The sequence below is a fragment of the Malania oleifera genome, chromosome 5, assembly GCF_029873635.1.
Source record: "Malania oleifera isolate guangnan ecotype guangnan chromosome 5, ASM2987363v1, whole genome shotgun sequence".
Classification (NCBI taxonomy): Eukaryota; Viridiplantae; Streptophyta; class Magnoliopsida; order Santalales; family Ximeniaceae; genus Malania; species Malania oleifera.
The window spans coordinates 98,444,851-98,456,114 of record NC_080421.1 but is presented as its reverse complement, the minus strand read 5'-3'; the positions used below and the strand labels follow the sequence as shown (position 1 = coordinate 98,456,114).

The following is an 11,264-nucleotide window of genomic DNA, read 5'->3' as shown; positions in this document are numbered from 1 at the left end:
GCAACCACACGTCATAGAAAAAAAACAATGAATTTATACCATCAAAACCAATCTTTTCAACAATAACACAAACAAAACCCTAAATCGTAGCACCACACATTTATGCTTATATTACAATGATCCCGACATTAGTATATTATTAAGCATGCAACATGTTGGATTTTAGTAGAAAATAAGGAAATGGATATACCTTGTCTCTTTAATTGATGCTTTGATTCTTTGAGAAATCGGGTAGTTCAAACGCTAACCATTTGTTTTGATCATATTAGCCTCCTCGATCCTACTCCTCTCTCTCTCTCTCTCTCTCTCTCTCTCTCTCTCTCTCTCTAGCTTGAACGTATGTGACTCTTTCCCTTTGTGCCATCATTTGTGCTTTTAAGGCCATTAAATAGAACAAGGGTTAGTGTTTCTTGGCCATCTTCCCCTTATCCACAAATGCCTGTGAGATTATAAAAGAATCTCTAAGTCATCCAATAAAAGTTTTTAGGCCTTTTTTTACCTTATTTTTTATCAATTTTAAATTTAAATGAGGTTAACCCCCCTTTTCTCGATTAAATGGACTCCAAAATAACCCCTTAATTGCTCCTTTAACTCCAAATTAGTCAATATATTGACTAAATTGACCTTCGACAAAATAGAGTGTTAAAAAGGACAACAATGTCTTAATGAACTAATTTACTATAACATACATGTTGGTTAAGTAATTAATGTTTTTAAGGAATAGATGATTTATAATATAAATTTTTAATAAATTTTATTTTTAAAAAATTACTAATCCTTATGCAATTATTGTATTACATTTTTTATCCATCAATCAAATTATATTACATTTTTATGACAAAATGCAATGAAATTGACTAGCTCTATTGTATTTTATTTTAAACAATTAATTAAATTTTTAATAAAAAAATCTTCATTAAAAAAATAGAGGAAACACAGCTTACAATTTTGTAAATTACATTCCGGACATAATATCAACCAAAAGTCAGAACCACTTAAGTAAGGCGACCAATTGATCAACTTTATTATAGTTCAAATAAATTTAAATTAATAATATATCATTTATATTAAATTGTTTTATAATTATTAGTATTGTAAAAGTTCTTAATTGCTTACCAAAATTTTATAAGTATGCAATACATACACACACTAGAATATAACTCGCACGAGAAATTTATGGCCATTTTAGTATCATTTTTTCGTAATCCAAATAATATCAAATAATTAGAGATAATAATCTTGAATACTCATGTGATGATGGCTTTTGTTCAATTTGAGGCATAATGTTTTTTTAAAAAAAATTAAAATCGTAAAGATTGAATACTAGAAAAAAAAAAAAAAAAAAGTAAAGAAACAATAAATAGGAAATAAAATTTTCTAATTTGAAATAAAATAAAATAATATATATTTCTGAGATCAACTAAAACATGCGCAACATGAGAAATTTAAAAAAATATATATATATATATATATATATATATATATATATATATATATATATATATATATATGATTGAGAAATGGAAAATGTATTAAAATTACAAAGAAGAAAAACAAGACAAATTATGCTTGTAGCATTTGCTAATATTTGGAAAATTTCCACCTACTTGGAGAATCACAGTAACAAATAACCCTCTTGATTTGTATAAGCTTTTGATTTTTGATTTTTGCTTTTTATTTTTTGTCATGAGAGAGAGAGAGAGAGAGAGAGGAAGGAAAGAATAAAAGAAGCAATATATAGCAATCCTACAACCATTGAACCGATAAAATGCATTAGAATTAAACAATTTAAAGTTAATTTTATAGAGTTACAACTAGTAGGAAAAAAATAACAACAAAAATTGGGAAAAATTAAAGTGAAAGGCGTTAGAATATGAATATGAATATGACTAGAAAAACAATATTGTGTATTGAGAATAAAAGAGTGTCACCCATATATTTTTATTTGAAGATTATTAAGGGGACTCCTCAATCTCTACAAAAATGTTATGTTGAAAATTTCAAAACCTATTCAACCAAATTTTAGTGACCATTCACTGGTGTGCAGAATACGAAAGGACGATGAAGAGGGGAAGAGATGTGTATCACCCAAAAATGGTCAAACAACTAGAAAAAATGGAAGTATTGCCACATGGATGGATGGAGAAAGCATTAAATCTTCTGTTTTAAGTTCTTTTTATAGATTAATGACTCGTGGTAAGATTATTTCCTTGGGAACGCATGGTGACACGGGCACACACATGCCTTCCTCTCCGCATTGTGCTAGGGAAGATAGACTATTTAATTAATTGTAGCAGCGATTCTACATATTCACAGAGAGAGAGAGAGAGAGAGAGAGAGAGAGAGAGAGAGAGAGAGAGAGAATAATTCATAAAGGGATTGAAGATGTGTTGTTGACTGAAAATGGGACAACAGGAGCAACATGATCAAGAGGATGCACCTTCCGAAGTTGTGGGGAGAAAGCTCAAGCGTCATGACTCTCTTGACATTGAATCAGCCAAGCTTTCCACCTCCAAGGTTACCTCCAAGGTCGGCTTTTATTGATTCAATTTCCTCCCTTGTGTGCATGTGTGTGTGTGTGTGTGTGTGTGCATGTATTAATGAATGATGATGATGAGTGATATGTTTATTTTGTGTTTGAAATTTAACCAAAGCAGGGAGGGTCGTGGTGGGTGATAATGCAATTGGCATTCCAGAGCATAGGGGTGGTGTACGGGGACATTGGCACCTCACCGCTCTACGTGCTCGCTAGCACCTTTCCCGACGGCATCAACCATAGGGACGATCTCATCGGGGTTCTCTCTATCATCTTCTACACCATCACCCTCCTCACCCTCCTCAAGTACGTCTTTATCGTCCTGCACGCTAATGACAATGGTGACGGTGCGCATCCTACCATTACTCAAACTTATGCTAGCTTGCAATTATTATTGAGAGATGGCATTAATATCATGTTTAGTCTGGAAATAGATAAAATGGAATAAGGTAGGAAAGGGAAACAATTGAAAAGCCGTATTGGGAGATAAAATGGCATAATGGAATTAACATGACATTTAGTCATTTCCTATCATCAACTGTAGTTCCACCAATAAATTTCTAGTTGGCATGTTATTAAATTTGCACTACCTGTGTGTTTTTGGTTCATTGATTACTGAAAAGAAAGTAAAAGAATATGAAAGAATGGGAATGGGAATGTAAATGCAGGAGGGACATTTGCCCTATACTCACTAATATGTAGATATGCGAAGGTGGGGTTAATCCCAAGTGTTCAGGCAGAGGACAGGGAAGTGTCAAGTTATGAGTTGGAGAAGCCTAATAACAAGCTATGCAGAGCAAACACCTTGAAGTCAATGCTGGAAAATAGCCCTTTCGCTAAATACATTCTGCTCTTGGCCACATTGCTTGGCACTTGCATGGTTATTGGAGATGGCATCCTCACCCCTTGCATCTCTGGTACTTTATATATATATATATATATATATGCAGTTTATATTTTTGTAAACATTGGAAATTGATCATCACATGCTTGTTTTTGTTTCAATCAACTTGAATGACAGTTTTGTCAGCTGTGAATGGGATCAAGTATGCGGCATCTTCCATGACAGAAGGTACCAATCGCACTTCTACCCAGTTGCACTACTAAAATGCAAACAAAAGTGTGAGGAATGTTGTGGATTTTTTTTTTTTTTTTTTCAAATTTAATTGTTCAAGTTTTGGAGATTCCATGTTATGCACGTTTGCTTGGAATCCTTTTCCCTTCTCCCCAACAAATTGCTATACATTGAGCTTGAATGTTTTTCAAATTTACAATACTAATACCTTGCAACATATGTAGTTTGATCATGGTACCTTGTTAATGTTAGCTTTGCCGCTTGATCTGATCATGTTCCGTATGTGAATTCACTGACTATGTTATTACTATAAATGATATATCTTTTTTTTGCTATAATTTTCTTTATCTTAATGATTTAAATATGGAATTTTTATTTTAAATTATTCGAAAAGTACCTTCGGAAATTGACTAAACAATTGGGGAATTAATGTAGTTAGGACTTAGAGAAGCATGAATTCTTGAATTGCATAATCTTCGCATTTATAATTTATGTCACATTCTAATTCATGAATGTGCCCCTATATATGCAGAGAATATTGTTTGGATATCAGTTGCAATCTTGGTCATTTTATTTTCAATTCAAAGATTTGGAACTGACAAAGTGGGCTACAGTTTTGCTCCAATAATATTGATTTGGTTCATAATGATTGGTGGTATTGGCATCTACAATTTCGTCAAATTTGATCCTTCGGTCAAGAAAGCTTTAAACCCCCTATGCATTATAGAGTATTTCAAGAGAAACAAGAAACAAGCATGGATTTCCCTTGGCGGAAGTGTCCTTGCTATAACAGGTCATAATTAATCTTCTTTCTCCTTTATACATCTTTCCCTATATACAAAATAATGAATTAAATTAATCCTTGAATTTTTTGTGTAAATATAGGAACTGAAGCTATGTTTGCTGATCTCGGTCACTTCAGTGTTCGATCTGTACAAGTAAGCATGTGCTCAGTGACATACCCAGCTGTCATACTTGCCTATTTTGGACAAACCTCTTACCTTCTCCAACACCTAGATGATGTTTCAGATGCCTTCTATAAGTCTATTCCTGGTACGTGCTAGAGAATTGCTCTCTACCAAAGTTTTATTTAGAATGCATGGAAGGACCCAATTATTTACGTTTTTGTTTAGTACTATATATTTATGTAACATATTGTACGGTGCAGGCCCACTATATTGGCCCATGTTCATTGTGGCGGTTTTAGCGTCAATCATAGCAAGCCAAGCCATGATCTCTGGGGCATTTTCTATAATCCAACAATCCCTCGCTTTAGGGTGCTTCCCTCGTGTGAAGATTGTGCACACATCAGTAAAATATGAAGGACAAGTTTACATACCCGAAGTCAACTATCTTCTTATGTTGGCTTGTGTTGGGGTCACTGCTGGATTCAAGAATACTATAAAAATTGGGAATGCATATGGTAATCATGCTTCTTTAATTTGTTTTATACTTTGGAATCAAATTGGTCTACGAGTTTTTTTGACATATGCAGGGAGTTACCCCACTTTAAGCTAAGAATCATACTTTCTATTTACAGGTATTGCAGTGGTGTTCGTCATGTCACTCACATCATGGTTTCTGGTACTCATCATGTTTATGATATGGAAAACAAACATACTTCTCATAATGGCTTATGTTCTTGTCATTTGCAGTATTGAGCTTGTGTACTTGAGCTCAGTCCTCTATAAATTTGATCAAGGAGGGTATTTACCCTTGGCCTTCGCCTTGTTTCTGATGACTATAATGTATGTTTGGAACCATGTGTACCGAAAGAAGTACTACTATGAATTTAATCACAAGATTTCTCCAGAAAAGCTGAAGGAGATGATTGCCAAGACAAGCCTTTGTAGGATGCCAGGACTAGCCATTTTTTACTCTGATCTTGTTCATGGAGTACCTCCAATATTTGAGCATTATATGGAAAACATACCTGCACTGCACTCTGTCCTAATTTTTTTCTCTATCAAATCACTACCTGTAAGCAAGGTGCCAATGGAAGAAAGGTTTCTTTTTCGTCGACAGGACCCAAGCAAGTTTAATGTGTTCCGTTGTGTTATGAGATATGGGTATACTGATGTGCAAAATGAGCAAGAACCCTTTGAAATATTGTTAGTAGAAAGATTGAAGGAGTTCATAAGAGATAGTGTCTTGACATTTCCAAGGGCTAGGAATGATGGAGACAATATTGGAAAGAATGGAGAATTAGACAATGGGTTGTTTAATGATGATAATGTGAGAGATGACGCAACAAAATCAGAAGAAAAATTGGATAGAGATATTTTTGAGGTGGAAAAAGCGTCGAAAGCGGGTATTGTTCACCTTATTGGTGAGAGCGAGGTGGTTGCAGCAAAAGGAGCAGGGATGGGAAAGAGGATTGTGATAAATTATGCTTACAATTTTTTAAAAAGGAACTTGAGGGAGACTGAGAAAGTGTTTGATATTCCTCACAAAAGAATGCTAAAGGTGGGGGTGACTTATGAGCTTTAGAACATCAAATGAACATGAATTTTCTATTAAGAATGTCTAAATATTTGCATATTGCAAATGAATAGATTTGGGGTAGAGTATTACTGATTTGTTGCTCTGCAAATGCTATGCAGTTTGTTGTTTCAAATATTTTTGGTTATGTGTAGGTTCTTTTAAGACTAAGGTTTATGTTCCAAGTGTTTATTTGATATGTATGCATATATAAAATTAATAAGTTTGATAAGATGATGTCACTTTTCCCTTTAATTTGCAAAACTTATAGGCTAATCCCCAGTTCCTTGTTTATTCTAGGGATTGATATTAGATTTTTCAAGAAGAAAGCTCAATGTCCATGGCTTTTCTTCTATTATTAAGCTAACATGATGCACAATCTCATGCAATTACCCACTAAAGGTAGGAAAACATATTTGCTCAAACCATATTTGAAGCCATCACAATCAATGATCAAGTAACCCATCTTCCTTCCCAAGAAAGTGTTATATTGAAACTATCATGATTTCACGGTGAAATCATATTGGTTTCAGTGTAGATAGAGAGTACTGAATAATTTCTTCTTCTTTCTCCTATTATTTTTGTTCTTCTTGCTTTCCAATTATCGACGACTTTGGCATTGATATACGTCCGTTCACCAATCTAGGTATTCTCATGAATTATTCTAATATTCTTATTCTTGCTTCTTCCATTAAAGAAGAATTGTTGAAAAAAAAAATCTCAAATCGACAAAAAATTACAAAAAGGGAGGCAACTTTTTTTTAGAGGCATTGCTGCAATAACTTTTTTAGCAAACCTTGAAGTAGTTATAATTAAATATTTAAAAAAAAAAGTGGCTATCACCATTAGTTATAATTAAATCCATACATTCAAATTTCTCCTACAGTCCATTTTTTTCCCCATGTAAAGTTGCCACCTTCATTTCTTGATACAACACTTTTCGGTCCTCATCCTTTCGGCCATAAATGTGTTATTTTAATAAAAATATATTTAAAAAAAATGATTTAAATATTAAAATCTGAAATTTTATATTGTAAATTATGGGGCGAAAATAATAATATTTGTAAAACTAATCAAGAAAAAAATTTACAAATATAAATAGTATATCAATATCGCTTTATGACCATAGTTTGAGTTGAGACTATTTTTTTCTTTAATTATTATAATAATTTTTATCTAAATTTAGGTTTGATTTTCAAAATTTTATTTTCATCTTAATATTTGTTCAAAAGCTACTGCAGTTTATGAACATATCAGTTTTTTTTCTGTTCCATGTCAAACTTTCAATAGTAGATTTCATCAGATAAAATTCTTTTTAATTTTTTTTAAGACCAATATGGGAAAGCCCAGTCAAGAAGATTCAATTAAGCAGCACTTCCAAATATGAAGTCATAAAATGAGGCTAAACTCCAGTGACTAATCAGGACTTTAACCCAACCAAGCTTAGGTCGTATTTATTTAGCTTTGGTAATATTTTGGGACAGGCTGTATAATATACCCTACAAAAACCAAAAACCAATGTGGGTCATCAACCACCAAAAGATTGCATGCTTGTAATTTTAATGATTCCAAATTTCCAATAAAGAAATGAAAAAAAAAAAAAAAACTCATTACTGCTAACAATAATAGTCGCTAAAACATGACTATTAGTGAAGGTTTTTAATAGTATGTCTTTAGTGACAATTTTCAGCTCAAAAATTGTGTCAGTTATAGTGACAGTATTACACTTTTAGTGATGGTCCCTCTTCATTACTAATACTCCATTATCAATGACAATTTCAAAAAACGTCACTAATAGTCAGTTGAGACCGCCGTTATAGTCATCACTTTATAAGCATCACTAAGTCGTCACTAATAATTAATAGTGATGGTTTTCTACTATTAGCAATGGTTTAAAACTATAACTAAAAGTCTTCTTTTTTGTAGTGCATGGTACCATGATAAATTTGAAATGTTCAAACATTAACCAAAAATCGTCTTTGATTCTTTAATGAATTATGTTACCTTTCCTTTAAATATTGTACCACCTTACAACCCCTCCAGGTACCCCATCAGAGTTGCAAGGTTTAATTTCGTCACCCCAAGAACCACACGAAGAACAATAGCATGCTGCTTCTGGGACCGACCATCAAATTCATTAATTAATTTTTATGATTTTCAGAATTCTAATCATCAAGCCCAAAATCAAATAAGTGTTCAAGCATTATTTCAACAAAGTTTAAAATCACAACATACATGAGATGACATTGTATATAGGCTATATGCACATAAGAATATCTAAACAAATCAAATAGGAGTGCCCTTCCATGTGAGTTAACTACATTCAAACCCAACATAAATAGAGAGCTGCACATAAAACAAAACACTGAGTGCCCCTAAGGTTCATGTTTTTCAACAAAGAAAAATATATAATAAATAATAAATAAATTAGAAAAAATTCCTAAAAAAAAAAAATTGGTTTGTTCTCTATTTCTTTTTCTTTTTTTTTTTTAAAGGAACCGATTGGCTAAGAGTAGTCATGTAACGACCCAAAAAATTTTAATTATTTAAAATAATAAGGAAGATAGTAATTAAAATGAAAAAAGGGAAATAAAAGAAAAGGAAAAGAAATTTTAAAAGGATAACAAGCAGGCACTCATCGACGAACTAGGTTTTCTCATCAACGAGCAATCTTCTGAGCCTCGTCGGCGAGTATGCATGTCTCGTCGACGAGGATTAACTGAGAGGGTTTGAGATATTCTGAAACTCGTCGACAAGTTCATAGCCTTATTGACGAGTGTTCTTCATGGGATCGTCGACGAGTCCACATGTCTCGCCGATGAGGCCCTGCATATAAATAGAGGTGCTTTCATTTTTTTAAGCAAAAAAATTAAGGGTACTCTCTCTCTCTCTCTCTCTCTATAGAAAACGGACCTTCTGCCTTCTCTCTTCGATTCTAGGATGGACTCGACCCGTTTTGACATTCCGAAACCACCACGAGGTTCATAGGATCGTTCTCTACAAAACTACGGGAGTTGATCGTTGATTTGAGAGGTTTGGGAAACATCCCAAAATTAGGGTAAGTGAGTTATTTTGGAGTTTTCTTAACGAAAATTATTCTTTGGAGCCTACGAAGTATTAAATGGGTTTTTCTTTTGAGATTTGAGAAAGTTGGGATTTTCGAAATACAAGGTCTCATTTTGTTCGGTTTAGGCAGGAATCCCGAGAAGCAAGTAAAGGGAAATACTTTATAGCAGATTTTTATTAATTTTTAATTAGATATTTTTTGGGTATAAAATTTTATATATTTAGGTAAATTATACTGAATGGTGCAAGAAATGAAAATATGGTTTTGATTATATATTATATTGGGAAAAACCATGTGGCATGAAACCAACTTTGCTAATTAAATGGTTGTGAGTAATGTGGAATGATGAATCATTGTGATTGCGAATATTGTTGAGTTTCAAATTTTGGTTGGCTGAAAATTCTGGTTGTTTGTGTATATTGTGGTAATTGTGTGGATGTATTTGAATGGTCAGATTTGTTATTGATTTGTGTTGTGGTTCATGTAAATTGCGATATAACGTTGGCAGTGGTGTGAGGAGGTCGTTATATCGTACCTGGTATAACCGTCATTTAATATTGGCAGTGGTATGAGGAGTTTGTTTACCTATTTACCATGAACATGGTGGTTTGTGCTGAAATTTGTGTGTTGATAGTCTTGGGTGGACCAGTCCTATGTGGATGTTGTATTCTGCATGGTTATGAACCCTGTGTGGGTATGATTGAAGATTTTGTGGATTATCCTATGTGAATTGATATGCATATATGTGTGGAGTAGTTCTATGAAATGATTATTATTGGTTGCGTGTGACTTTAATTAATTAAGTATTTATGGTAAAGTAGATTGCTTCGCTTGAGGACTTGCTGAGGAAGGCGAGTACCCTCGGAATTATTTGTGGATACTAGGGTAGAGGGAAGTTATTGACCCTATAGGTCATTCCTGGTTTTGATAATGAAAAATACTCTATATTTAATGGTTGTCAAGTTTGTGTGCAAGTTCTTATTGGCAAGTTCATATAATGGCATGCGGCAACCTAAAGAGAAGCGAAGACCAGCATATGTATTGTTGTATTTTTTATCATTGGGTCTATAATAATTTTAGTTTAAATGGGTCTGTAATAATTTATGCATGTCATGCATGTAGGAAGTAAGCTCAGCAAATGATCATACACAGACCATAGCAGGTCAACCAACGCCGAATTTTTTAATGTCCTCAAAAGACCTTAAAAAGACTCTAGGTCCTTGCACAACAATTAGGAAAGTCCCCATTATCACATATATTATCTAGGGAATAATATGTTTTGAAATTGGACTTAAAATGCAAAATCATATGACTTCGAGCGACCGAACTTGATAGTGTATTTTGCCTCGATTGACCGAACAGCTAACCGGTCAAAATGTTGACCTAGGTTCAGGCGACCGAACTTGAAAGGACCATAGCCTCCTCGGTCAACCGAACCAGTACTTTGTATTTTTCCATCTTCCCCGGGCGCCTGAAGCTACTGTTCATTTTACCCTCGGACGACCAAATTGACAAGTTTGGGCTACCAAACTTAGGGATAGGCTACCGAATCGCGGATCTTTGGAGGAATTGCCTTATTAAGCTAACTGAGCCCATTTTCGGGCACCCAAACCTCGAACAACACCTTTTTGTACTGTGTCTGTTTAGGCACCCGAACCTTGGGTCGGACACGTACACCTGAAAATGCTCGTGTTGTTTATTTTTTTACCGAGGTTAAAGTGGTTAAATGGGGTTATTTTGTTTAAATAGGTTTAAAACTTTTTTAATAATTCCCATTGAGTTCCCAATGGTCTTAATTTTTTCTATGCCTATATATACAAGCTCATTTGTAAAATTAAAGGTAGATTAGCAAATAGGATTAAGCTAAAATTCTCTCTATTTCTCAAAACCCTATTTTGCTCATACTACTCCTATACTATTCAAAATATGCTCATACATCCATTCCATTGATTCATCCTAACTTTGTGAGAGTTCTTAGTGTGCTATTGCTATATTATTGATTGCTTAAAACTCTCAACATTATGCTTGATTGTTTGTTGATTTTTTAGAGTTAAGAAAAGAGTTATCTCATAGATTTTATTTGATAAATCTAGTGTTGGGAAAAA

At 33.5% G+C, this 11,264-nt stretch overlaps 1 protein-coding gene across 1 annotated transcript; it reads left to right on the top strand.

Moving 5' to 3' along the window:
* The first annotated feature begins 2,403 nt into the window (after window positions 1–2,403).
* LOC131156059 (potassium transporter 5-like) lies at window positions 2,404–6,101 on the top strand. Its single transcript, XM_058109511.1, has 8 exons — window positions 2,404–2,529; window positions 2,658–2,883; window positions 3,205–3,453; window positions 3,558–3,608; window positions 4,144–4,404; window positions 4,497–4,664; window positions 4,780–5,034; window positions 5,152–6,101. Exons 1-8 carry the CDS (start codon window positions 2,404–2,406, stop codon window positions 6,099–6,101), a joined length of 2,286 nt encoding a protein of 761 aa, XP_057965494.1.
* The last annotated feature ends 5,163 nt before the right edge of the window (window positions 6,102–11,264 follow it).

Coding starts and splice junctions, on each gene's coding strand:
- LOC131156059 (XM_058109511.1), top strand. CDS start 2,404: ATGGGACAACAGGAGCAACATGATCAAGAGGATGCACCTTCCGAAGTT. Junction 2,530..2,657: donor CCTCCAAGGTTACCTCCAAG/GTCGGCTTTTAT, acceptor TAACCAAAGCAG/GGAGGGTCGTGGTGGGTGAT. Junction 4,405..4,496: donor AAGTGTCCTTGCTATAACAG/GTCATAATTAAT, acceptor GTGTAAATATAG/GAACTGAAGCTATGTTTGCT.